General features: G+C 36.3%; 4 protein-coding genes and 1 non-coding gene across 5 annotated transcripts; 2 read left to right on the top strand and 3 right to left on the bottom strand.

Annotated features, from left to right (window-relative positions):
* Positions 1-199: 199 nt before the first annotated feature.
* Positions 200-5,960, bottom strand: LOC108997076 (E3 ubiquitin-protein ligase At1g12760-like). The gene is made up of 5 exons (XM_018973183.2): positions 5,135-5,960; positions 3,837-3,959; positions 3,041-3,173; positions 1,206-1,370; positions 200-906 (listed from the first exon to the last, which is right to left on the bottom strand). Exons 1-5 carry the CDS (start codon positions 5,701-5,703, stop codon positions 733-735), a joined length of 1,164 nt encoding a protein of 387 aa, XP_018828728.1. The 5' UTR covers positions 5,704-5,960; the 3' UTR covers positions 200-732.
* Positions 5,961-7,255: 1,295 nt separating this feature from the next.
* LOC108997078 (60S ribosomal protein L24-like) lies at positions 7,256-9,065 on the top strand. Its single transcript, XM_018973186.2, has 5 exons — positions 7,256-7,383; positions 8,035-8,110; positions 8,242-8,343; positions 8,464-8,612; positions 8,703-9,065. Exons 1-5 carry the CDS (start codon positions 7,373-7,375, stop codon positions 8,857-8,859), a joined length of 495 nt encoding a protein of 164 aa, XP_018828731.1. The 5' UTR covers positions 7,256-7,372; the 3' UTR covers positions 8,860-9,065.
* A 4,005-nt stretch (positions 9,066-13,070) lies between these two features.
* On the top strand, positions 13,071-16,657 carry LOC108997077 (RHOMBOID-like protein 2). Its single transcript, XM_018973184.2, has 5 exons — positions 13,071-13,600; positions 14,882-15,045; positions 15,373-15,536; positions 15,875-16,125; positions 16,305-16,657. Exons 1-5 carry the CDS (start codon positions 13,332-13,334, stop codon positions 16,414-16,416), a joined length of 960 nt encoding a protein of 319 aa, XP_018828729.2. The 5' UTR covers positions 13,071-13,331; the 3' UTR covers positions 16,417-16,657.
* Positions 16,658-17,345: 688 nt separating this feature from the next.
* On the bottom strand, positions 17,346-17,419 carry TRNAV-AAC. The gene has a single exon. It is a non-coding gene; the product is annotated as a tRNA-Val (tRNA).
* Positions 17,420-17,578: 159 nt separating this feature from the next.
* On the bottom strand, positions 17,579-21,608 carry LOC108997075. The gene is made up of 4 exons (XM_018973182.2): positions 21,069-21,608; positions 19,186-19,392; positions 18,553-18,633; positions 17,579-18,466 (listed from the first exon to the last, which is right to left on the bottom strand). The coding sequence occupies exons 1-4, from the start codon at positions 21,543-21,545 to the stop codon at positions 17,714-17,716; spliced, it is 1,518 nt and encodes a 505-aa protein (XP_018828727.1). The 5' UTR covers positions 21,546-21,608; the 3' UTR covers positions 17,579-17,713.
* Between the last annotated feature and the right edge of the window lie 6,267 nt (positions 21,609-27,875).

The following is a 27,875-nucleotide window of genomic DNA, read 5'->3' on the forward strand; positions in this document are numbered from 1 at the left end:
AATTTCAGCCATGTGTTCGCATTTGCATTCTCTTGATGGATTACTACTCTTTAACATTATTTATGTTTTCTTAAGCATTTATATACGTTTTCTTTCTGAGGCTCCTCAGACAAGCCGCTTCATTAATTATTGTCATAATCCGGACATATCAGATCAGGTTTGACAGATAAGTTATAGCATTACCTAGAACACCAAAGGATCCTTCCCAAACTGAGATTCCCAGTGACAAATTTTTCTGATTACCCTCAATACCAACAAGCTCTTAAAATGTTTTGAGTTCAAATAGGCAGTTCGTTTCAATCCGGGGGGGTACTGAACCTCAACAAGAGTAAATAGGGGCATAGAAGAGCCATTGACTATAGGAAATACCAAGTTGAATATTTGCCCCAAACAATAACATTCACGTGTGGAAAGGAAAATGCACAGCAGATTTTGAGACAACTAAAGTGGTGATCGATCCATTGGCAGACACCCATGTAGACGAGCACTCCCAGACAGATTCCAAGGCAAGGACAAAGAAAGCTGCAATGTTGATACCACCGCCACAACGACAACGACAAAAGTAAAAAACTGCAACTACATCTAACACAGAGAACATAACCACCACAGTAACAGCAACGGATCTAAAAAGGTTATGTAGTCTATTGACACGCTGCACATAAAGATACACTCAGAGCTAGCACTACCCATCGCCGGCATGCCATGCATGATATCCTGAGAGTGGGAAGTCTACTATACTTCCTCTTGAGCATGGCTGCTACTCTTCAAAATATTGTACTTGCAGAGAGGACAGGTAGCATTAATGTATAGCCACTTATCAACGCAGGCACAGTGGAAATGATGACCACAAGGAAGTTCTCTAAGCTCAACCCCATTGTCATAAGCACAGAGGCAGATGCAACACTCCTACAAATAATTGTCATTAGCATAATGTCAAATATGCAACCAATTTTAATGAGGGCACAGGGTTCTTATAAACCGCCAAAATGTTGAATAGAATTCAGCTTTACAATGAATTATGCTTAATTAGTTGTAGAAAAAGGTTGTAGCACGTGTTTCTAAAAAGAAAAATGAATATGTTAAATTTCATTTTGCCAAAAAGAAAGATAATAAGGAGAATAATGGCAATAATAATAATAATAAGACAATATGAGAAGAAAAGAAAGAAAGTTATCCCCCCCAAAAAGAATTAGTTAACTACATACTGCATCCTCCGGTGAAAGAACATGTTCAGAGGGAGAATCAGTGCCACATTCAGTCATTATTCCTCCATGAAGTCCTTGTACATCACCAGCAAGTTTCTCATTATCTCCAATCTTTTGGAATTTGTATTTTGAGAGCTGCTCAATATCTTCTCTTGTAGCACCTTCCTGTTTTGGGTATAGGTGATCAGATCAGAATTAAAAAATAAAAAAAGACAAGTGGTATGGGAGGAAGAACATCAATAGAAATTACACTATTCATAAAAGCACAAGTTTAGAACTAACTGTTATATATTATCCCAAGTGATACACCACAGAAGAAACATAAAATATGGGCAATGAGCTGTAGTTATGACACTTTCTCTCCCTGTGAGGCAACTGCATTAACTTATTGAAGTTTGGAATATCCAGTTCTTGCAACTGGGTTTCAAAAGCTCCATGAAGCATACACTGAAAAAGCTATGAGCTCTATCTTTAGAAAATTAGAAAATTCAGGGGGTCATGTGTATGACTCGTGAAGCTAAAAAATGTACTGTAAGCTCCATTTACTTGAATAAGACAATATTAGTTTAAGATGTTTCTGAAGAAGATGCCATACGCCAAGGCGGGGGGTTGTTGGAGTTTTTCTTGTCCTTTAAAATCTACTCAATGTGGGAAAGTTGGGCTCAAATGAAAATAAGACCAGAAACCTGGCCAGAAAGAAAGGCTCTATTGGGTTAGGCTCCGTTTGGATGTTGAGATGGTCTCAACCCATTTCATCTCATCTGAACATCCAAACACCACTCAAATACAAACACTTTTTAATTTCAAATTTTCGACTTTTTGATCTAATAATTGCCTAATCATTACAACTTTCTCAAACTCTCAAACAAAACACACAAAAAATTCAACATTTTCAAATCCCAATACAAAAATAATATGATAACAATATTTTAACTTTATAATTTTTTTATTCAACTTTTTCTCTCTCATTTCCCAAAATCCCATAAAATATCTTAACTCAAACCATTTCACTACTATTCATAGATCTCTCATCTCATATGATCTCATCTCAAAATCTAAATAAGGCCTTAGGGGAGGTTTGGATAGTAAGTTAAGATGAGATGAAAGTTGAATAAAATATTTTTAGAATATTATTTTTATTTTGGAATTTGAAAATTTGAATTGTTTATTGTATTTTGTGTGGGAGTTTGGGAAAGTAGTAATGATTAGATGAGATGAGTTGAGAGGCTCTCTCAATCCAAACAACCCCTTAATGTTCCCTCATTAGCTACATCAAGAAGTATACAGTCATATATAACCATATGTGTCATATATTAACTGAGGATTCCACTTGCTTTCTAAGGTGTATAGATATTCAATTCATTGTGGGACTAGAATAGAAGTGGATCCAAACAACAATTTCTATATATTCCCCCATAAAAGTTTTCAAATATCAAAGATCTCAACCAAAAACACTCGAAGATAATAGATTTTACATTTAGAGCTTTGCCAGGATAATAATTGCAGAACCCACTCCATCATAGCAGGCTTCTCATATCTAACCTCCATTTACTTTGATTCAAAAGTAACATGCTTAGTGAATGTTGATAGAATTATTCATAACTAATATTTAATCAGAGCTTAGAATTAAATAAAGACATGATCGGTTGGAAGTTCTGGGTATGATTCTCTTTCTGGTTTCAAATTTGATCCCACATTGAACTAGAATTGCATATTATTCGCAAGCCAAACATAAATTAATAGCATATGTAACTTATGTGAGATGAAAAACTAAAGACGCGTATGAAGTGGTAAAATAAGGTGCTTATGGCAAGAAAGCAGCATATGCAAAGTACCTGGTCTGCCACAGCATATAAAAGTGCTATGATACATGGAAGACAGCAGCAAACAGCAATACCAATTACACATGCCAGTGCAACACAGAAAACGACAAAGAACACATCAAAACCCAAGAAAATTATACATAACCTGCACAACACACCGGATTATCCAACATAAGATTCAAATGGCCATTAAAAAAATAGATGAAGATGCAACTACAACTAGGCCTCGTTTGGATGTTGAGATGAGATGACAAAATTGTGAATAGTAGTGAAACGGTTTGAGTTAAGATATTTTATGGGGTTTTGGGAAAGGAGAGAGAAAAAGTTAAATAAAAATATTATAAAGTTCAAATATTATTAGAATATAATTTTTTAACATAATTTTTGTTTTAAGATTTAAAAAAGTTAAATTGTTTTTTATGTTTTTTTTGGAAATTTGGAAAAGTTTGTAATGATTTCATGAAAAAGTTGATTTGAAATTGAAAAGTGTTTGTGTTTGTGGCGTTTGGATGTTGAGATGAGATAGGATAAGATGAGATGAGATAATCTTACAAACCAAACAGGGTAAGGTTCAACTTCAGATAAATGAAAAATTATATACATAAGCCTCACACTCCTGCACACCACTTAAAAGTATGTGAATTTATTCTTTTATCCTCATGTTTCATGAAATATGAAATATGAGGATAAAAGAGTAAAATCACATATTTTTAAAGTGGTGTGCAGAGTGTGAGGCTTACGTGTAGCATAACTCCAGATAAATATATATATAGAGAGAGAGAGAGCGAGAGAGAGAGCCAATAAGTACCAGTAAAGCTGAGGAGAGCCTTGCGCTAAAGCTTGACCATCTGCCGATACCCAGTAAAATCCAATTATCCACCAGATAAATGAAAACATTGTGTTTGCAGATTCCAGATGCTTTGCAACACTTCTGTGAGGGATAGAAAAAACGATGAGTACATAATGTGCAATACCATATGAAATGAAATGAAATGTTCCATATAGAGAATCAAGTAACAGAATTCAATACAGAATATGATGAACCTCATAATATTTTATGTTATGAATACAAGCATGTGCTCTGCTATCTCAAAAAATATAAAATATAAGTTCATTCACTTTTTTGATAAGTAAATGTAAGTTCGTACACAAACAGCACAATCCTGATCCAAGAGCAAATAAATCAAGAAAATATGTCGAAACCATATTCTCTTTAAAATTCAACATAGCAAACCGTAACGCAGAAATGTCTGTGGTAGAAATGATATATATATTTGGTAAATATTACTAAGTAATTATTAGGAACTCCCATGGCCATGGCACTCCCACCCTATTTTTTTTATTCGCATTGGATGTCCGAGAACAAAGTCCCGACTAATCTTGGGGTTGCACAAGTTTCCCATAAGTGCACATTGGGTAATTCACGGGGAAGTTCCCCCAATTCAATGGCCACTAGAAATTCTATGCACCCAAGATAATTTGAACCTTAGACCTGGATAGCATACCACCAAGACCAAGGCCTTTAACACTTGAGCCAACCCCTAGGGGTTCCCTATTATTGGAAACTAAGTCATTAAAAACACATGACTATATAAGCAATCTTAATCACAAAGTATCTTGTCATACGGTAGTACCATCGCATCCGTGTTTTTGGATTACCTAATAACCAGCCCTTGTAATTATACATCGAGAAAGATATTGACAAGTATAAAACACCCTTTTAATTTTTTTCTCCTTATGTGGTAACAAAGGATTGGCAGATAAGTAAAAAAATTATAAATTGTTTATTAATCATGAAATGATGATAGTTGAAGGATGCCAAATATTTAAACAAGTATACCATAGTTTCCAAGTATACTCAAAAACATTTTCATCCACACAAGCCAATAAATAAACTGCCCCAATTTCGCAACTTGAGATAAATGAAAGGTTTCGTGGTTTGGCAAAAAAAATTAATAGCACAAGGGGCACAACCAGAATGCAAAGGAAATATAAAAGAGCTCAATAGTTTATTCAATCGCGGATATAACAAGAGACCAGAAGGAAATTATCAAATAACAATCAAATTAACCATAAAGCTTGGAAATTTATCTAAAACAAAATTACCCGGTGCCGTCCTCATCCAGATGCTCCGCCAATGTTACGTATTGCCCCGAATCCTCTCTCGACCCCGTGCTCAAATTTCCACCACTTTCCACAGAATTAAATGCCGCCAACCGGCTTCGACGCCTTCTCTGGCGCTTCCGATACTCGACGCAGACGCAAACCATGTGTAGCACGCATTGCAGAGCGTAGCCCACGATCCAGAGCCTGAGAGGCATCCTTGGCGACTCGTTCCGGCTGAGGACCATGACCGTTGCAGCAATTACCACGAAGGCGAAGTTCCAGATGATGTCAAGGACCACCACGGGTTTCGAGTACGCCCAGTCACTTTGCCTCTCCTCCAACTGCTCGGCCGCGGTCTCGCGCACCAGCATCGACGGCTCGCGCATCATCCGGTGGCCGCTGCTGGCTTGCCTCAGAAACCGAGCTGCCTGGCGCAGGCTCTGCCGCTGAACAAATCGACGGCTCGGATTTGTCTCGTCGCCCAACCCGCTCGAGTTGTTGAGCAACGGCGTCGTATCGACGATGTCAGAGCTTGAGGAGGAACGGTTGGAGGACCTTGTCGAATCCATTAGTGAGGATAAAGACTAGGATTTTTTTTTCAGGAGTTTGTAACCCTAACTCGTTTTGTCGAATCGTCAGCCCATGCCAAAACCGACAATTTCGTATTTTGGATGAAGAAAAATGATGAGATTTATTTACAGAACTGGAAGAAAGTAAAGAAAGGGTTGTTTTGAGGTGTTTGGGAGGATGGGGAGGCCCATCATTAGAATGATTTGATGATGTCGATGATGCTCCTGAGAGGGTTTTGTTTCTGTTTCGTTGTTTTTTGTTCTGTTTTGTCTCAGGTACGGTAGTTCCGATACTTACGGTTTTATGTAACCGCGGTAACGGATAGTACGACATAAATCAAATGACATTCCTTAGCTATTACCGATCAGAATAGCTCTCCTGTAAGTCGATAATATATATACGCATTCAATTATTCATTCCCTGCTTTAGTTATAAAATTAAATAGATTCTCATCATATATTAGATTTATTTTATTTTATTTTATTATAATAACTTTATAACTTACGTATCATATATTAATTTGTGATTGTAGTAATTTTCTAGTGACAACCAAAATATTTAACATGGAGGGGCCATGTCATCCTAAAGTTTGACAGCTAACATGAGCAACCAACGGATGTGGATCCTCAATTTTGTCGTGCTAAAGGCCAAAGGGACGTGGGTTTCAGCCATTTGTCAGTTTTAGACCTTCTTGGGTTGCGTAAAGATGGGATGAGATTAAAATTAAAAATTAAATAAAATATTATTAATTAATTTTTAAAAAAAAATTTATTTATTATATTTAATATAAAAATTTAAAAAAATTATAATTATTAATTAGTTATATTTTATATAAGAACAAGGTGGCCGACATTGTGGGCAACGAGAATGCCTAGTCCAAGTTTCAAAGTCAAAGCATCGTTATTGGATTAAGTAAATATAAATGTAAAATTTACATAATATTATATAATTTTATATTTGATTATTTTATTTAAAATTTATTTTATTTATTTATTAGTCAAAATAATAATAAAATATTATCAATTTAATAATATATTTTTTCTATTAATGGCAGAAGCAATAACTCATTAAGTTTATTTGGAGGTAATTAGTAATTAATTATGAGAATGTAACGTACTGTAGAGTAGTCGACGTTTTTTGACTTGGTCCTCTCATGGTGTGAGTTGAGACCATATGCTATAAATGCTTGACGAAGTCATTCGATGATCATTCACTTATCTTGACACATTCAGTTAATAAACTTAATTTTTGAAAGAGGTCATCATATAATTTATTAGTAGGTCTTATTTTTTTACAAATGCTTATATGAAATTTATCTATTTAAAGTTTATACCTAACATTATTTTAAAAAAATTTACTTTTTAAAAAAAAAAAACCTCCACAAAACTTATTCGCTCAAGCATGTACAAATCATTTATCTATACGTATGTACAGAAATACATTTGAGTTTCTATAAAGAGAAAAAAAAAAAAACATTTGAGTTGATTACCTAAATGGGCCCATGAGCCCAAATGGTTTTTTCTTCTTACAATCTTACCAAAGAACCGAAAAACTACTAGAAAAGGTCCCACAACTAAAGGCGTCGTCGTTTTGATCCTTTAAGAATTCTCTCCATTTAAATTGGTGCTAGGGTTTCTGCAACTCAACAGGTTTTGTCAAGCTGCCGCCATGGTTCTCAAGTACGTCTCTCTCTTGCCCTCTCGACTAATTTTGATTTTTTATGATTCTATTCATGGTTTTATTCAAATGAATGAGTCTTGTATCCGAAATTTAATGTCCCCCTTGAACCTTCCAGATCCGAAAAATTGGAAACTTTACAACTCGATAACAGCTCTACATGAAAATTAGAGAACTTATACGCGGAAATATTGTAGAATATTGAACCCGTTAAAATTCCTGACCTTAGAAAAAAAAAAAGAACTAGAAAATGAAGAATTGGACGGAAATTGTAAATTCCTTCGGAATGCTATTAACGAAAAGTCACTTATGAATCAAGCTATAGAAGCTGAAATAGAAAAGATATGCTTGTAGTGATCTTTCAATTTTTAATTTAATCATGTAGCTTTTCAGTGGAGGCCAGCGACTTGCAAAAGTTGCAATTGTGCTGTAAAGGTGTTGCCCTATGAAACCCATTTCCGTGAAGCCTTCTGTACTTGGTGGTTGGTTGTGACTCATGTTCACTTCTTGTGGCCTATGCTAATTGTTTTATATTCGAGGGTTACTTAATATGAATTGAATATATGCTTTTATTCAATCGAGTATGTTATGGATGCATTCATTTCTAAATTTTTCAACGTGTGGTGATTCAGTATGTGATTTTGGTATTTTAGGACTGAACTTTGCCGCTTCAGTGGTGCCAAGATATACCCTGGTAAGGGTATCAGATTTGTCCGTTCTGATTCTCAGGCAAGTTTTTTTCGGTGGTCTAGCTTTGGTTTTCTAAGTTCTAAATCTTTGATTTGTTTTATTTGCAGTTCTAATTTTCTGTCTCCTAAGATGTATTTGTACTGAAACTAGCTCTTTGTTGATTGTTGAAGGTTTTTCTCTTTGCCAATTCAAAATGCAAGAGGTATTTCCACAACCGCCTGAAGCCATCGAAGCTTACATGGACAGCCATGTACAGGAAACAACATAAGAAGGTGAATTTGATGAGATTTTCCTCTTCCAACATTTTGAACCATTTCATTTTTTAGTCTTGGGTGCAAGGCTTTAGATGCTCTAGTTATTGATTCAATCATATGGGTTTTGTTCCTCAATAGGATATCGCTGCTGAGGCTGTGAAGAAGAAGCGCCGTGCTGCCAAGAAGCCATATTCAAGGTCCATTGTAGGTGCCACCCTGGAAGTCATACAAAAGAAACGAGCTGAGAAGCCAGAAGTCAGGGATGCTGCACGTGAAGCTGCTCTCCGGTATTAGTTTCAATCTGTACTTAAATTTTGGCACAATGGGTTTAGTGTTTAATCTCTCCCCTTGTGCTTGATAACTTTCGAAAATTTCAGTGAGATCAAAGAGAGGATTAAGAAGACCAAGGACGAAAAGAAGGCAAAGAAAGCAGAGCTGACGTCTAAGACACAGAAGACACAAAGCAAGGGTAACGTTCCTAAGGGTGCTGCACCAAAGGGCCCCAAGCTAGGAGGTGGTGGTGGAAAGCGTTGATCTCCTTTTTATATCCGTGTTTTTCAATGAGGCCTATAACAAGTGTTCATCTTTCTGTATTTTATGTATGGATTCGATTGCCTTGCCGGCAAAGCTGCTTTAATTATTTTTCCCTTGACATTTTGTTGGAAGAAGGGCACTTCTATAATTATTTTTTTGAAATTCAGCAATCCCATAGTATCAGCTATTGACTCAATTTTAGTTTTTGTGAGCTTGCGCGGATCCATTCCTTTTCTTCCCCCTTCCCTAAAGCTTGCCTGGATGGTTCTTGGTTTGCTCATCTAGTTACCAGCACAAGTTCTAGTTGGCTTTTTTACCCCTAAAGCTTGCTTGGATGATTTTTGTTTGACTAGTATTACAAACAGAGAGTAATTATGTAAAAGCAAAATCCACAAATTCACGTAATTTTATGTAATTTGTTGCTTGGGTTATGCCGTCTCAGGTAGCTGAGCTGCTTGCATGCTGAAAGGGCATACAAGGCTGCCCACAGGTGGTAGTAACATGAAAGATGATTCTATTATGCATTATATGGTGCATTTGGTCGGAAAGAAATGTGCAATAGAGAGCGAATAATGGTGGAACTTCAAAAATTTTTTCAGCATACTTTATTATTATGGTTTTCTGCTATTGTACCTAATGGAAGCATAATTTCTTATCTTTAATTTAGAGCTCTTTAAATGTATTTAAGCGTTTCTTTTTGGGTATATTCTCCATGTATTTAGACTATGCCTATTTATATTCACACCAATAAAGTTAATTCTTACCTATCAAAAAAATATTATATAATTTATTAAATTTATTTTATAATAAAAATAATTTTATAAATTAACGTACGAAATCAAGTCTCGTCTTTACATAATTTATATAATCCCTTTGCTATAGTATTTCTTTTTTGTTTTGTCGTCTATTTACTAACAGAAGTTGGAGCTGGCAAAACCAATAACTTGGTGATATTAGAGCATTCTCATTGGTTTGGTTAAATTCATCTTTAAAATTTAGTCAATATCACACTTTTTTACATTTGTCTATTCCATTTAAACTCAACCCCCACATTGGATTATTCATTCACTCTCTATATAATAATAAAATATTATTAATTTAATAATTTTTTTATTTAATTTATTTTTATCACATTTTGTATCTCTACCAATTAAATGTTAATAATAATTATATTCTAATTAAATTAATATTAAAAAAATCAAATTTTCAAAAATCATTTAATGCTAATAATAAAAAATATTTAATTAAACTCATTTAAAATTCTATCTAAATTTCTTAATTACAAACCAAATAGTATTTTTGCTTAGAGTGAGAAACTAATATTTTAATGTTTGTTTGGAGTGAGAAATTAGTATTTTAATGTTTGGTGAATCAATTGTGGTTCTCTATATTTGGCCAACCACTGTAGCAAAAGTCTAAATTATTTTAAATTTGTCCAATTTAATGTAGAATGTTTTTGACATCAATTATGCAAATTTTAGCCAACCTCCACATTTGGCCAAGCAATTGAAAATGCTCTTAGACCGAACCCACATACCTTTTCAATCGAACTGCAGCCTCGTACCTTTTCCACCCCTACAGGGTGGCTCATTGCTCATCCTCTTCCTCTTCCTCTTCCTAATCTCAACATAGCTCTTATCGTTGGCATTCAGACCGAATTGTATCGATGATTTTCAAGTAACGAATGATATGGCTTGAAAAAAAAACAATATTATTAGTTGTCAGTTTCATTAGTAAAGTTCCAATTGAGTTCATTTATCGGGAAAAAAATGATTTTTAAGGGAGTAAGGTGGCACCCTAAATAAATAGAAAAAGCTATTGATCTTGCTGAGGATAAATAATAATACTATTTATTAGTGTAGGGAGAATCCAATGATTTTGTCTGTTCATAATGTGAGGGGCAAAGCAATTGGATAAAGGGTCGAGAAGACATGATTTGATGAAAAAGTCTACATCTTTTGGGTTTGTCACTGTTCAATTATGAGAGAAAGGGAAAGATTGGATGCGAATAACAAAGAGCCAAAGGCCTATCACCTGATTGCATAACATTCAAAGTCTTTAAAATAGAAGTCTTGAGTTCGACCCCTCTCCCAATATACGTACAAAAAAAAAAAACAATGTAGCCAGGACATCATGATACTTGTTACCAAGAATCCTAAACCATCCTGTGTCGCTTCTTGTCCCAAAACAGACAGCAAAAATATATAGGGAGGAATGTGGAGCAAGTCAAAGTTCAGCAATTTTTGCAGTTATTAATTTCTGGGCAATTGAACAAGTCAGGTTGACACTGTTGGGTGGATCACAGCTTTGATTCCATGTTGTTACTTATCTCGTTTTTAGTTTCTTGTCGTTTTCAATCCTTATTAAGTTATCTGGGAAGACGGCAAGCCTGCTGTCTGCTGTCAATTTGTTCATTTTTTTTATGGGTGGCTGACATGACTGTAAAGAGATAGGCACGACCCCTCCAGATGTCAAACGAACAGACAGTTACTTGCTTCTAAGCAACATATATATCCAAGATCCAACTGCTTCGACCCCTCTATCAACCAAAAACCGCCAACTCACGCTCACACACGACCCCATTTTTTGGGGGCAGCGTGGTATTTGCTGTGACGGACGGTTCCACCTCCACAAAACGCACACGCAGGCACGCACGCGCAGTATACGCGTCAGCTCAGCTTCACGATATTTTTCACGGTGTCAGCTCATCCTCGACATATTCAATAAATATTCTCACGTTCCCATTTTCAGTCCCCCATCTCCCCACGCCAAATCCACGGCCTATCTCGACTTGTTTATCTTCATCTGGTTTTAACGTCTTTTCTCAATAAATAATCACTCGGACGTTTAACGTAGTCTTAAAAGTGATAAATCTCATAAACTCTCTTTAAAAATACAATATTTATTATTAAAAAAATAAATTTTTTAAGTGAAGTCTCAAATTTATTATCTTTTTAAAAAGAATATATAAATTTTATATATTTTAAGACTGTAAATATTATTATTTTTTATTTATTTATAAATAAATCCCATTAATTACTTGAAAAGAAATATTTATGTTTAATGTATAATTGCCGTATCGAGGACATTAAAGTATGGGGATATGGATTCATGCCTTGTTGTAAATAGAATGCTGTTGAAAGGCTCGTAAAAATGTACTATTGCGGGATGTCGTTTTCGTTTGAGATGTTGGCAAAGCTGCGATCGTCATGTTGGTTGTTGGAGAAAGGGTCGTTGCTCCAGTTTAACGTTTTGCACCCAAGAGAGAATTAAAAAAAAAAAAGGGAATATAAAAAAAGAAGAGTTTGCGAAGATAAAGCTACACTAGTTCTTGGACTTACCCATTTTGTCCACGTTCTTTACAATTTGACTTCTATTACCCTGAAAAGCGAACAAGTTAAATTTAGGAACAGTTTAGATAAAATGAGTTGGTATTGAAGTTGAATAAAATATTAATTTTTAATAATATTATTATAATTTTAAAAATTAAAAAAATAAATTTATTTATTATAAATTATATAAAAATTTAAAAAAATTATAATAAAAAAATTAAATGAGATGTTTTAAACTATTGCCTTAATTTATGTAGCCAAAAAAGTTTGGGCGATTGACTAAACAATCAACTTTGACCGGCAATTTTGTAAATTGATGATGTAGTTATTCTGTGATTAAGTTGGCACATCAACTACGTTATCTAAATGATAAAGTTTAATTTATAATATTTAAATTTTAAAATTTATTTTTTAAATAAAATGAAAATATTTATTTATTTACTAAGCAAGCATATGGTCTCTAGAATAAAATATATTTTTTAAGAATGATGAGCCCTTCAAATTAGAGGCCACCGCAAAGAAACATTTTTGAAGTCATCTAAGTTAAAAGTTGAATGTGGCGACCATATTATATATTCATCCTCCCAATAAATAATCACAAGACTACTTAAAAAATTTAAATAATAACAACGAATCATTAATCTTTAGTCAATGTCTAATAATTAAAGCCAACTTAGATGCTTGCAAATGCTTAATATGCTTATAATTTGTCACTTATTTTTTGAAAATAAATAGCTATTAATATTTTCATTTCAAGTATTTTGGTGAGGTTCAGGGCTATATATGTAATTGCGGTGGCTAATTTTCTTTTTCTTTTATTTTTATCTGCCCCCATACAAACCACCTAACCATGACAGCAACACGCGTACAGACAGGCAGAGAGAGTCAGAGACAGAACGAAGCAACGGTTAAATCTGGAACCATTTCTTTACAAAAACTACTCCCTCTTTGGACTCCAACACCGCGTTTCACTTCCTTCCAAGCCACTTCTCAATCTCTCTGGTCCTACTTATTATTATTTGGCTCTCGAATCTCTGCTAGATAATATAAACGCATCCTCTGTAACATTCCATATCTGCACACTTCCCGTATCGAGAAGAGTTTTGGAGAGAGAGAGGGAGAGAAAGAAAGAGATACACAATGGCCAGCGCTGATCTGGAGAGAGGAGGGGCAAAGGCCAGGAGGGCGAACGACAATTTCTATGTTAATAACTCGGATCACGAATGGACTTCTTGGTTGATACCAATCTTTGTGGTGGCCAATGTTGCTGTCTTCATTGTGGTCATGTACGTCAACAACTGCCCAAAGAACAATCTGGGTTTTGAAGGGGGTTGCGTGGCCAAGTTTCTTGGCAGGCTCTCGTTCCAGCCTCTCAAGGAGAACCCTCTCTTTGGACCTTCTTCTTCTACGTGAGTTTTCTGGCGTATCAATTTCCTGTGTTTTACCCGTTTGTTATGAAGTGGGTTGGATTTAATTTGTAGGTTTGCTGCGTCTTTTATATGTGTTTGGAAAGGAAATTTTGTGTTTTGTCTCGCTGATTAGGATTTTGGGCTTGTTTGGGATGTTGAGTTTTGTCTAATATCAATGAGCGCTTTGGGAGTTTATGAAGTCTTTTTCTTTTTAGTGTGTCAGTATTTGTTCTCGAGGTAATTTCTTGTTCTATGTCAACCTGTGTTTTAATTCGTTGGTTGGAGATCTTCTTCTCGGGTCTAGGCTCCTGGAACTATAAGATTCTGTGGTTTGCTTATTATTCAACTTTACGATGTTTATGTGGACTGGAATTTTGAACTCATTTTATGGATAACCGATTCACCATCTATCCTAATGAGGAGTTGAAACAGATACATGTAAATGAACCTTGTTTGTCATACTTCCATCATAGCTTCCGAGTCAACGTTATTACTTTATCATAAGCAGGTTCGAGGTGGTCTAATTGATGTGATATTCCGTCTTAAAGTTCAAATATCGTAGTCAATTATCTCATGAGTCGTTAGCTGGGGTAGTTTGTTCGTTCTTCTTGTTTTGCCCAGGGATTTAACTTACCTCATCTATTCATTTGGTTTATTTATGCCCGGATAGTGAAAGTGTTTTATCTTATCTCATCATTATAATTTTTTCAAATTCTTACACAAAATATAATAAACAATTCAACTTTTTCAAATTTCAAAAACAATAATGATAATAAAAAATAATATTCTAACAATTTAACTTTCATCTCATCTCATCTCAACTCACTATCAAAACAGCACCTTAATCTACTGTTTATAGTTTCCTGTTCTTGTGATCTGCCTCTCTAGATACAATGAGCCATCAATAGTGTTAACGTTCATAATACAAGAGTAAATTGTAGCTGTAGTTAGGCATGGTCTGCTTTGATTTGTGCTAAGAGGAGTGGTGGGGAACAACTTCAACTAGATGCTTTGGAATAAAGTATCTTGATTAATTCACAGCAAGAGACGCATATGGGAAATTCTTTTTATAGTTTGTTTCGTCATTTATACCACAAAGCATATGATCATACTGGTACACATTCTACAGTGTGCCACTATTGGTATGATTGGAAAGGCTTGAAGTTGGAAGTGCCATTCAATGTCTCTGTCTCTGTCTCTGTCTCTGTGATAAGTAGGTGATAACATCAAGCAGTACAGTTGTGGTAATGTCGTAACCTTCATTGTACTTCAACATTGCAGATTGGATAAATTAGGAGGTCTGGAGTGGTACAAGGTAGTCCACGGGCATCAAGCATGGAGACTTGTCAGCTGTATCTGGTTGCATGCAGGTGTTATTCACCTGCTTGCAAACATGTTGAGCTTGGTCTTTATTGGGATCCGCCTAGAACAGCAATTTGGTTTTGGTATGTTGGGTTTTTATTCATGTGACTTGAATTTGAACCTATAAGTCCATCAAATTGGTGTAAGTTTGAAAAAATAGGTGAATTAATATATTGGCCATTTAGATTCATTAAAATGGAATTTTCAAGATAGACATGACTAAGATTTTTCATTAAAATGCTACAAAACCAAAATAAAACATTTTTTGAATTGTCACTTCTGACAATCATGTACAGACCCTAACCCATGGTTGACCCCTTATGAAGTCCTTTTTCATTCACTTCATTGTTCTGATGCCTGCCTTGTGAGTTTCAAGCATTCTAACGTGAACTTTTGTTATTATCTTGCAGTGCGAGTTGGTATACTCTATATGTTGTCTGGATTTGGTGGGAGCATATTATCTTCCCTCTTTATTCAGAAAAATATCTCCGTCGGTGCTTCTGGTGCTTTATTTGGCCTTCTTGGAGCAATGCTATCGGAGCTTATAACTAATTGGAGCATTTATAGCAATAAGGTTTTTGCTTCTAGTTCTTACATCTTTGTCTTTTGGCTGAAGCTCACTTCTTACATGCATCTAATAGTTAGGCTTACACCCCTGAGTTACAATATGAGGGGCAGGTCCAGAGAGAATAATTTTATACATCCATTTCAAATATAGTGTGGGGCTGCCTCTTTCCTGATACCAAGAGCACACAAACTGTTGTGAGAAAGAAACTTTTGGGCAAAAACTGAGAAAAAATGGAGTTGATAGTTGGAAAATGGCCTTTTTCTGTCATAACGGGTTGCTTTTGTATTTTCTGCCATATTGGGTGAGGTTTCTAACCATTAACCTTGCCTCTTTTGCAATTGTAGGTTGCTGCTCTATTCACCCTTGTTGTGATCATTGCCATCAACTTGGCAGTTGGAATTCTTCCTCACGTCGATAACTTTGCCCACATCGGAGGATTCTTGGCAGGTCTTCTGCTTGGATTTGTTTTGCTACTTCGACCTCAATTTGGGTGGGTGGAAAGCCAGTATCTTCCAGCTGATGCCCGTGTCCGTTCCAAGCACAAGTCTTACCAATATGTCCTCGTGGTGGTTTCCCTGATCTTACTGATTGTTGGGTAAGCTTATCATCTCAAGTTTCTGATCAATGGGAGTTGTCTATTTTTCCAAATAACCTTCTAATTTTCATATCTTTTGATACTCTTGAGTTGCGAGTTTCATGGTAAACAACAACATGCATGATGCACTTTTATGAGAAACGATAAATAATCTTTACAATTATTGATGAATTTTGCAGATTTACAGTGGGATTAGTGATGCTGTTTAAAGGAGAGAATGGAAACGATCACTGCAGCTGGTGCCATTATCTTAGTTGTGTGCCTACCTCGAAGTGGAAATGTGATAACTGATGAAAGTTTGCTCTTTCTTTAAAGTCTCCATGTCTTAGCATCTTCCCGTCGCCAATTCTTTTTCTTTCCCCCCCAACTATTTTAATTTTTCATTTCTTACTTTCACTCATGTACATGCATATTTTCGTGGTTCCGGTCCCTGGACATCAAGAGAAGTGAAGTTGGGTACAGTTTATACAGTTAGTCATATTGTACACAAGCTATTGAGTCATTAGAGAATGGATTTTATTTGTTTCTCTCTCTCTCTCTCAAATCTTTTGTGGCTAATGCTGTGTTTGTTTTTGCTTTATTTTTCACGAAACAATCACAATAAAAGGAGAAAATTATTAAAAGACGCGATCCTGCCCATCCATGCCATCCAAGCACCTTTTCTGTCAAAAAGAAAAAAATTAAGACAAACCAATAATTTGGTGGAGAGATCCATTGGGAAGAAAAGGGGATATGTTTGACAGTTTAACGAAAAATTTTACTCATTATCTCACACACCGTAAACGTCTCTTTTAATTTTTTTTTTAATAATAAATATGTAGTGTATGAATAATGAATAGAATAATTTAATTAGTTTAATACTACTTATATCGTCATTTGCATAACATCATGGACGTGGCAGACCCACATTAATCATAAGAAAATTTTGAATATGTATTAATAATAACAGATTAAAAAAAATTATAACCTTAAATATGTCTCACATTGGGTGGTTTCAACTTTCATGGGTAGCATTGTATAGTAAATCCCAATAAAAAAAAGAAAAAAAATCCAATAACAATCCTTAACACAGACTTGGACTTCCAAGATCATTCGTGGGCTTTGAGCGTAGTAGCCGAAATTTGACCATTATTATTCTTGAGAAGGAGGAGGGCCTCGGCCCTCTAAATAATGGACTAGAAATCAGTCAAAATCTCTCTAAAAAAAGATAATGAAAAAGTTGGCGTCGCCCGGGTTCGAACCGGAGACCTTCAGTGTGTTAGACTGACGTGATAACCAACTACACCACGACACCATCTTGGGATGTGAACGTTCGAATTTTTTACTAGATTTCATTGACACAAATAAAAACAAAACAGCATTGATTACTTGACTCGTCAAGTCGCATGCACTTGCTGCAAGATGCTCATGGACATCTTAATTAGTGTTCATTTAGATTTTTAAAACAAATGAGGAAAACCCAAACATGAAAGATCACTTGAGCACTTGACATTCAAAATATCGTAAATTACACATTTGACTACGAAATAAAAGACAACAGTTAGCCAAATTAGATGAAAGGCCAAGAAAACAAATCTATATAGACACATTAGTATTTGTAACCCATTGCCATCCCAAGCTTGTCCAAGCGACCAGATCCTGGATGAGCTTTACTTGCGAAGTCTGCATGCGAATTAGGGTCCTTTGGTGCACTCATTAATCTTGATTCACCAAAGCCATGATGAACATAATGTCTCTTTGTTGAACTAGACCTCTCATACTGTGGTCTTTGTTTAGGAGCACTGACGGATCTCGCCTTGCCCCTCGAGGATTCGGTATAAGCCATGTAGCTCGGGTGGTCCAAGTAACCACTTAAGCAGCTTCTTGAGACATCGGTTCTCTTTGTGCGAGTGAAGGGGCTTCTTGTTGAACCACCACCTCTAGATGATGCAGAAGTGACTTGTGGGCTATTATTGGCAGTGTGGAAAGAGCTGTCTTGATCAGTTTCCTGCAGAGAGAATTTCAACGGGCTTGAAGATTGGACTTCAAAAGAAGATGGACTTGAAACAGTTTGATGGGCAGTTGAGTCCTTCGAAATCGTAAAGCTATGGCTGTGTTGATCAGAGGCCATAACATTATGAGAAGAGTGGAAGAGGCTGTTGCGTTTGGTTGTGAAGTGAGACTTTCCCATATCAATCTGAAGGATTTTATCAGTCTTTTCATCATCCATGGTGCCAGTCCTCATTGAACAACCCCGCCGATCACATGACTGTTCATCACTCCGGCTGTCAGACCTATTCCGACCCAATAGTGCCTTGTCTTGATCTCCAACAAGCCGACTGTTTAATTTTGAGCCATTTCTCTGCATTTGTAGGGGATGACACATCAGTATATAGGTCATGTGTGGAGTTTGAAAGAAAAAGACAAAAAGAGGGACCGAGAACATACCTTGAGTGTTGGTGGCTGATCATACTTTGTCGTACTCTTGCGTCTGATTACATGCTCAGTTTTTTCAGGGGTTGCTGGACCCTGTATATAATTACAGTAAACATGAACAACTGATGCAAGTATCAATATAAGATACTTTTAAGGGAAATCAACCACGCACCGGAAGGTGTCTGGTCACATTTTGTTCTCAATTCACAAAACATATTAGAAAGTGTGTAAATTTTTAGATTGCACCGAGAAATTGTACGACACCTTAGTGTTCGGCATACCAATGACCACGTAGCAATTAACTTGATCTAGTAATCAAACTTTTATGATCAATAGCTTAGGAGGCAGTGTGTCTAGAGGAGGCAAAAACCACCTGTCTCAAGGAAGTTATTATTAAGGGGTGATAAAGTGTTAAAGCTTTGAAGTGAAGTTCTTCACTTTCCACAAGCCCAAGCACATTACAACTTTATAAAAATAAAAAAAAATAAAAAAAAAAAATTAAATTGAACCCTTTAAAGCGACACTCATAAAAGTAACTTTTTGAGGAGCATTAAGTTAAAGAAACGTTGAGTGGAGCAAAACAAAAGTATCCAATGAACCAAAGTGTAAAACTCATATATTAGAGAAAAAGTGAGTTTTTCTTACAATGTGATATTGAAGGTGAGAAGACTTGCTACTCAAATGCAACGACTCTGAAATTTGGCCAGCCCGACCGGCACGCACACGTGCCTTGGCTCGCAGCAATGCTTGCATCCTCTGTAACCACTCTGCTGTCCGTTTCCTCTCAATGTGACCTCTAACCAGTGCCTGAAGCTTCACCAATCCTTTCAATGCTCTCAACGCTCTCCTAGCCTTCAAAACATCAGGGCAAGCGACTCAGCAAATTAACCATTATTGAATAATTGAGCACATCATTAAAATCAAAGGTGGCGACAATTGAAAACTGTTGAGGAGTAATTCTCATATTGTCTATAAAGAAGGTCTTGTACTTGTTTATAAGGAATGAACAATTTTCTTTTGTATAATAAGTTTTATGAGATGAATTACACCCATGAATTTTTTCATGGTATCAGAGCATGTCACAAGAAAAATGAGAGTCCACACTACTTATCTCGTCACAAAGATTAAGAAAAATATTGGCCTGCACGTGAGGGAGGGTGTCGAGGAGTAATTCTTACATTACTTGTGGAGAAGGTCTTATGCATATTTATAAGGAATAAACAATTATCTCTTATAGAATCGAAATCGATTTTATAAGATGAGTGAGGCAATATTGGAATTACTCCCCAACAAAAACAATGCATCATTGCATTATGACTCGATTTAGCTGCATGACATTGACAATTAAATTACGATATATGGTACGGTGGTATCAGGACCACACTTGTTCACTGAAGAACTTCAAAATTGAGGCACTGATCTTCAAGTTATGGCGCCAAGTAATAGCTTTGGGGTAGATCGAGTCACATGAACATTCAAACGTAAAACAGGCGCCAAAGGAAATAATTTTCAAAGCCATGACATGTAGAAGACAAGGACATCTCACTAGCCGCATCGATCACGCTCGAATAGTCAGAAACAAAAAAGTCCATGCACTCTCTGACCATGGTTTCTGCACTTCTAATGAAACATTAAAGTGCCCAACAAACCCAACTTTTATGCCGAGAAAGTCATGATGAAGCCCCTTAGGCATTAAGGTAACACGTTCTAGGACCAAAGGTTACGTGCTTATGCGTGCGTCGCGTGTCTGGAAAGGTCAAACACTGCCTTTCACTCCAAGATAACCTAAGAATCATAGTTACCCAACAAAAAACATTAATTTGAAAGTATAGAGGGCTGGGTATGAAATGCAGAAAACTTGCAGCAAAAATCGAGGAGATCGGTTAAGGGTACGGTCCCACCCCAACTCTTGCATGTATTAGGAAAACGCGAATGCTACATTTACAAGCGCAAGGTTTTGTAGGTAGTAAGGTCTTGGGAAAAACGACACAAATAACAAGAGCTCTCGGGTGAATTGGAATTTGGAATAGTGCAGGCTTCGCAGCGGACAGAGAGGAAGACGACAACCGTTTTGGAAGCGACATTTTACCCTGCAAGGTAACTGGTACCCTCAGATACTCCAAAAAATAATACGGTTCTCTCTGGTCCATAGAAACGACGTGGCATGCAAGAGTCATTAGTTTCTTTTCTTTAGAGTAAACTCGAATCTTGAAGGAATTGAAATCAACTAGCAAAAGCTACGTGCTTGAGAACGCCTTTTTTGTTTTGCTCGACAACCTTTTTTTAGCTGAAAGAAACGTCCTTTCGATGCAAAGCCCAAGAGGTCGAACGACGCCACGAAGATAGACACGTACTGTTTATCTTTTATCGATTACGGCAGCCATTAATTGAACGTAAATCCTTGGAACTAATCCCTTGAATTCATTGGCCAATAATCATGTAGATGAGAATGAGCATTCGAGGAAGAAAAGCATAACGGAATAATAATATTAAACGAGAATTAATGAGAAGAAGAAACGAATACTGACCAAACAGCCTCGAAAAGCAGCCTGAATCTTCACAGCAGCCCACTGATCTTTACGAGCCCCAATAAGCTGGCTCCCGCCACCGTAAGCGGAGGTGTTGCTGGCGCACCTCCCGCTGCTGGTCAGCCTGACCACCGCGGCCGCAGCCTGAGCTGCCGCTTGAGCAGCCTCCGCCACGGCGGCTGTCGCGGCGGCCACGGCGATCGCGTGCTTGCTGGGATCCACCGCGCCAAACTCCTGATGGACGGGGATCATCAGTCCGCACGAATTTCTTCTTGCTGTTGCTGCTGTTGACGTCGTTTCGTAGCTGTGTTGTTTGGTAGTCTGGTACTGGCGCTGGTCGTCTTTTTCTCTGTGTGACTTTACGAAGCTCCATCTTCGTTTTTCTTTGGGAGGTTTTGGAGCTGTAGGAGCTGGAGAGCAGGAATCCTGCTTCTTCATGCCAAGGATACCTCGAAACCACTGTGACGCTTTGCCCATTTGGTCAGTGACGGTGAAGATCAGCAAGGGGGTTTGGAGCTTGCATTTGCAGCAGAGGGAGAGTGAGAGTGAGAGATGAACTGGAGGATTATATAGCATGGGAGGAAAATGAAAATTTACTATCTCTTATGCGTCGGTACGTGGCAGCTGTAAGCCTGTAACCCGTAAACAACTTTGCATGGGATATGTGACATGTCATATCAGAGATGAAGTTAGGTGAAATAAAAAATAAAAATTATTAAAATATAATTTTTATTTTAAAATTAAAAAAATTGTATAATTTATTATATTTTATATAAAAAATTTATAATAATTAAATTAAATGAGACACGAATCAAACCTTAATATATATATATATAAAATCAATTGAGATACGTTACGTCGTTAAATCAACTGAAAAAAATGTTCGACTTTTTGTATGAGCCCGATTTTGTTACGTGTAGCTTGATTTAATGATGATCCGATCTAATAATAATTTATTGTAATTTTTAATAGATTTTTAATAAAGCTAAGGGTCATGGGTATCACTCCTGAAAATCTTTTTTTGATCCAATCTTATAATCTAAACCGGTTTGACCTGATCACTAATTAGGGTTTACATGCTAATTATCCTAATTAGGATTTCACTGTATATATATATATATATATATATATATAATACAATGAGCAGCCTGTATATAATAAGCTCATTGTATTGCAACAATCTGTATTAGACCTTGAAGAGAATAAAATTCTTTACAATTTCATAAATGTAAGTACGTTGCCAAATCACATAAATTTTATGTTCGTATGATTTTATTTTTCATTTTACTTTTTCTTATTATCTTTCTCAACAAAACAGTCCATCGTATAAAATAAATTAATGCTACTTTATGTGATATATTAATTTTATTCTATGATAAATAAATAAAAACTCCAAATTAAGTTTTATAATTTTCTAGTTGATCAGTGATCGATCAAGTAGTTTTCAAAATAAAGATAGGTGCAAACTAATTATTTCAAAAAATGAACATAATTTAAAAGAATAGAAAAAGAAACATCATGGATTGGACAGATCAATCAATGATACAATTGAATTTTTAAGGAAGACTCAAGTCACATCTGAACCTATATTGAGTAGCCAATAATATAATTGAAATTCCACTAAAACCATTAAAAAGAATAAAAATTTTTTCATTCTAAAAAAATGTGAGATCTTATACATTACCTATTCTTATCCTCTAATACCAGATATCACAAGATAAATCAGCATTCTCTATGCAACACGGTGATCTCGACAAGGAGGTCTTTGGGAGGAGATCGGTACGTCGATATTAAGTGGAGTTTGGACTAAATGATTTTTGTGCCTTTCTTAATGATATTATTATTTTGAAATAATATTGGTAGACAAGCTCATATATATATTGAAATTACCCAAGTACCCCTGTAACGCAACGGAAATATCTACCAATTCACTCAACAAATTAGTTAGTAGTCAAGCATGCAATTAATTTGATAAACAATCAAATACATAAAATAAATGAAATGCGTAACACCAAGATTGATATTGAAGGGAAACCCTTTAAAAAACTCTTTAAAGGTAAGATCTTACAGGGTAGCCAAACCCAGAAAAGTCAATTTTATTATTTGAAAATCAATTACAAGTAAAACTCAATTACAAAACCTTTGTTAATTGACACTCTTACTTGACCAAACAAATGACCAATTTGTTTTCTATTGCAGCAGCAGCCAGAACCTCTAACGATCTTCAAACATTGGCTTTTCTCCTGGAACTCCAGTGGCTGAAACTCGACCAATCAATTCTCCAATATGAAGTATGCACGCACAACATCAAGATAATTTTCTCACACTCAAGTATCACTCTCTGAGAAAAACAATATGAAAATTCTCTAAGGAATTTTCTCACTAAAATATGTACTGGAAAGTGTTCTAGAAAATATGAAAATCTGAATCTCTAAAAATCTTAACCAATAGAATCCCTTAAATAAATTATTTGGAAAGAGTTCCAGTTTCAGTAGGATTCTTCTGACGGATAGAATCTGTCGCGAAGACGTCTTTTGACGAATTGTTGACATGTCGCGATAACTCTTCTTTACAGTAACTGATTTATGTTCAGCTTCTGTTCATGATAACTTCTTGATAGTTCGAAATTCTTTTTGCTTGATTTTTTTTTTTTTTTGAATCTTCTATCCAGATCACTTGATATCTCCTATCTTTTCGAACATTCAATCTTGATCAAAAATATTTTGAATCTTTATCTATTTAACCACTTATCTTAGAATTCAAATATTTATAGATAAAGATAAAGACACACCTTTATCTATTAATCTATTTTTCTTTGAATTTAAATATTCATAGATAAAGATAAAGACAAATTACATTAATCAAATAATTCAAATAGGTCTTAGTCATCTAATCTTAGCCAACAAACTTTTACATTAACATATATATATATATATATAACACATTAGCACTGCTCAAAAAAGGATTGGAAGCAAGTAACAACTTGCATATGGGGAACAACAGAAGTGACACTTCTTACTCACTAGGCTCTAACAACCACCTCTCTCTCTCTCTGAAGATGAGTTCTTTCTCTCCTCTAGTAATCTCTACCTTTATGAACCCCACCTAACCTCCCTTTAACCTTCTCTCTAATCCACTCTCCAGCATATTCCACCAACTAATCCTCCGCAACTTTCAACCACCTCATCCTAGTATGACAAGAGATAAATCAAATATCGACCTGCTCATTGAACAAACGAAAGCTTTAACATGGGATGGCATCATCTTGGTATCGACATCTCAAACCATGCTCTCATTTGTAAGTTGGTCTCATCCAAAGCTTTTAACAAATATACTTTTCATTCTACTATACGTGCGGCTTGGAGCTTTGTACTTGGGCTCACCATCAAAGACCTTGGAACCAATACTTTCCTTTTCACTTTTCCATGCCCACTAGAAAAGAGTAGAGTATTTCACCAAAGACCTTGGAATTTTAAAGGATATCATATGGTGCTCAAAGAATGGCCTCCAGGTCTTAGTCTCTAGTAAATAGACCTTTCACCCTCTGCTTTTTGGATCCATATCTATGGACTACCCCTCGAAATGATGACTGAATATAACATTGAGAAAATAGACAGAGTCCTAAGGCGTTTAATTGACATTGATTAATCTTATCTTCCCAACATGTGTGTAAGGCCTTTCTTAAGAATTAGGGTGGAGATTAACATGGATACACCCATTTATGAAGGATTCACTTTGCCTAGAATTAATAAAAGTCCTGCTAAAGTTAGCTTAAAATATGAGCGTTTATCCGAGTTTTGCTACCGTTGTGGAAGACTGGGCCATCTTTAGCAGGCCTGCCCCATCTACATCAGCTCAGCTGAGCAGGCCTCTAGGAACCAAGGCGCATGGCGCAACCTGAGGAACCACCGAGAGAACAACCACAGTTTAAACAAATCCAACAAATCCCTCCCACTCTTCCACTTATGAGAATCAAAGAAACATTTGAAACCTCCATACAGGTTCGTCCAAGGATTACCAAAGCAATATGGAAGAATGTCCAAGTAGAGCACCTCAGAAAAGGTAAAACAGTCATCATCAATACTAAAGAGGGCAACAAGAAAGAATTATGCATCAAACAACTTTTTTTCTGGAGTAACAAGCAACAATAAGGTAAACCTACAAGACATAGTTCACCATACCGAGAGTCAACCCTCAGAAGCAGGGAAAAATGAACCATACAATTCCATTTCACCTCCACGTGGTATCGATCAAAGCTTCCAAACAAAACTGATTGTACCATTAATTGAGAGCAGTAAAACAGTTGCCATCAATAAATAGATCTCATTTATCCCAACCATTTTGACACAAGATGAAAGACCCCCTCCCTTCCTAGTGTCCCCTTCAGGACCAACAAAGCCAGTGCAACAATCTGGTCTGCCGAAGCCAAAGTCTCATCTGACCCCACCCATCATCAATGATACCTACCCCATTTCAACCCAACCAAATGAACCAATTGAGCCCCTTTTAGATGGACCCAAGCCCATTTCATCTTTATTCAAACAAATCATCTCTCAACTCAAGACCAAGAATGGCCCATTAGACTACCCTAAGCCCAACCATAATCTCTCTCCTGGTCAGTTCGTCGAGCAAGGCTTGTATTGCCTTCAACACATTTCAGTTGAGCCCTACCCAAACCTCATCCCAAGCCCACCAGGCCCCACATCAGGACACTCTCTCCCTGAAAGGCTTTTCCTCCAAGGTACAATCCCTAAACAAGAAAAAGATGGCCTCTGCATTTACCATCCTATCCCCTTCCATCAACCTACCTAGCGAGACTATGAAGAAGGGAAATAATTTTTCTGATGAGAAGACCATCCCTTCTTTCCCCCCATAAAAAATGTTATCTTAGTGCAACCATACCTGTGGAAGAAATTGAAAGCGGAGAGGAAGGAATTGGAGCACATGTGATCGGGGCTACGACAAAAACCTCCCGAGGTACTCTAGCAAAAATCAAGGCATCTTGAAAGGCTAAGAAAGAAATTATGCAAAGGAAAAGTCCGAAGAACAGCTCCACTATAGTATGTTATGCACCATACCAGAACCAAGAATTGAAGGCCTCGAGTAACAAAGTTCAGACTCAAACTATGAATCTCTTCCCCATGAATCCAACGACTGAGATGGCAGAGTCCTCACTGCCACCAAAGATTCCATGAGGCTACTAGCATGGAATTGTTGAGGTATTGCCCAACCTCGTGCAATTAGATCCCTTAGGGCAATTATTAGGGTCCATAACCCTGAGGCTATTTTCCTTTCAGAAACTTTACCATCTACTAATAACACTGTTTATATTGTTAATATGTTGAGTTTTATCTTATTTTGTGCACACCACTCCTACTGGAAATTTTTTTTTGGGGGGGGGGGGGGCCTTTTCCTCTTGTATTAGCCTGGTTTCGATATAGACCTTGTAAATATCTTTAGCAATATGATATCTGTGTTGGTGTATTCTGATCCTACCTTAATGCCGTGGCTCTTAAATCTGGTGTATTGCTCTGCTCCTTATAGTAAAAAGCAAAAATTTTGGGACTATCTTAGCATCATTACAGATTCTTTCATTGGCCCAATTCAATCCACACTCAGTCTGACAGGCTAGGAGGTAAACCATTTGCTTAGTCATCAAATCCAAAAGGTCTTCACTTGTTCAAGGATAGGTTTGGTCTTGTTGATCTAGGATCCTTTGGTCCAAAGTTTACTTGGACCAACAACATGCATGGTCACAATTTGATAAAAGAAAGACTCGATAGAGGAATTGCCAACCTCTCTTGGCTTGAACTCTTTCCTCAAGCCTCTCTAACAACCCTTACTCGTGTCTCATCCGACCATGCACTGATCCTCTTAGAAACTTGGAATAGGAAATTTTTTTCCAAATCTTTCAAATTTGAATAATTCTGGATTAGAGACCCATCCATCTTCAAGACCATAAAAGATGCTTGGAACTCGCATTTCATTGGAACCCCATATTTCATTCTTTCAAAAAAGCTCAAAGCAACAAAAAAAGCTCTTCGCGTATGGAATCTCAAAAGCTTTGGTCACATCTAAACTTAAATAAAAAATCTGACCACTGTCCTTTCCTCACTTCAGGACTAAGACTCATCACCTTCTTCTAGCATTTTGGAAGCTGACTTAATGGAAAACATCAATGAATTGCTCAGAAGGGAAGAATCATTTTGGAGGCAAAAATCCATAGTGACTTGGCTTACCTCCTCTGATTTAAACACAAAATTCTTTCATGCTTCCACTTTAATCAGACGTAGATGCAATAACATTGAGTGCCTCAAAATAAGTAGGAATCAATGGACGACAGATCACTCCATAATTATAGCCAAGAGCCAAGATCACTTCCAAAACATCTTCACCTCTTCTCATCCTGCCTCCCCTGTTGGATTAGAAAATCTATTTCCCAGAAAGATTACTGATATTGAGAATAATTTTTTGTGCAAAATTCCAACTGAAGAAGAAATTACTCTCATTGTGAGAAAACTTTCCCTTTCAAAGGCTTCAGGACTTGATGGTTTTACGAGTCTTTTTTACAAAACTTTTTGGGAAGTCATCAAAACTGACCTGATTGTTGTTGTTAAGAGCTTCTTCATTCATGGAAAGTTTCTTAAAGAACTCAACCACACCAACTTGGTCTTAATTCCAAAAGTTGACAATCCAAAAGAAGTAAATCAATTCAGACATATTAGCCTCTCAAATGTTTGCTATAAAATAATAGCAAAAATCATTGCTAATAGGTTCAAATTCATTCTCCCAAATATCATCTCCCCT

Source organism: Juglans regia, chromosome 9, assembly GCF_001411555.2.
Source record: "Juglans regia cultivar Chandler chromosome 9, Walnut 2.0, whole genome shotgun sequence".
Classification (NCBI taxonomy): Eukaryota; Viridiplantae; Streptophyta; class Magnoliopsida; order Fagales; family Juglandaceae; genus Juglans; species Juglans regia.

What these genes read in the sequence shown, in the direction of transcription:
- LOC108997075 (XM_018973182.2), bottom strand. Translation starts at nt 21,545, where the DNA reads ATGGGCAAAGCGTCACAGTGGTTTCGAGGTATCCTTGGCATGAAGAAG. An exon ending in CTGCTTTTCGAGGCTGTTTG is followed by an intron (nt 19,393 to 21,068) that starts GTCAGTATTCGT and finishes GATGTTTTGAAG; the next exon opens with GCTAGGAGAGCGTTGAGAGC. An exon ending in ATCAGCCACCAACACTCAAG is followed by an intron (nt 18,467 to 18,552) that starts GTATGTTCTCGG and finishes CTACAAATGCAG; the next exon opens with AGAAATGGCTCAAAATTAAA.
- LOC108997076 (XM_018973183.2), bottom strand. Translation starts at nt 5,703, where the DNA reads ATGGATTCGACAAGGTCCTCCAACCGTTCCTCCTCAAGCTCTGACATC. An exon ending in GGCTCTCCTCAGCTTTACTG is followed by an intron (nt 3,174 to 3,836) that starts GTACTTATTGGC and finishes TGTGTTGTGCAG; the next exon opens with GTTATGTATAATTTTCTTGG. An exon ending in TATATGCTGTGGCAGACCAG is followed by an intron (nt 1,371 to 3,040) that starts GTACTTTGCATA and finishes TACCCAAAACAG; the next exon opens with GAAGGTGCTACAAGAGAAGA.
- LOC108997077 (XM_018973184.2), top strand. Translation starts at nt 13,332, where the DNA reads ATGGCCAGCGCTGATCTGGAGAGAGGAGGGGCAAAGGCCAGGAGGGCG. An exon ending in TTTGGACCTTCTTCTTCTAC is followed by an intron (nt 13,601 to 14,881) that starts GTGAGTTTTCTG and finishes TCAACATTGCAG; the next exon opens with ATTGGATAAATTAGGAGGTC. An exon ending in GGAGCATTTATAGCAATAAG is followed by an intron (nt 15,537 to 15,874) that starts GTTTTTGCTTCT and finishes TTGCAATTGTAG; the next exon opens with GTTGCTGCTCTATTCACCCT.
- LOC108997078 (XM_018973186.2), top strand. An exon ending in ACAGGAAACAACATAAGAAG is followed by an intron (nt 8,344 to 8,463) that starts GTGAATTTGATG and finishes GTTCCTCAATAG; the next exon opens with GATATCGCTGCTGAGGCTGT. An exon ending in GCACGTGAAGCTGCTCTCCG is followed by an intron (nt 8,613 to 8,702) that starts GTATTAGTTTCA and finishes CGAAAATTTCAG; the next exon opens with TGAGATCAAAGAGAGGATTA.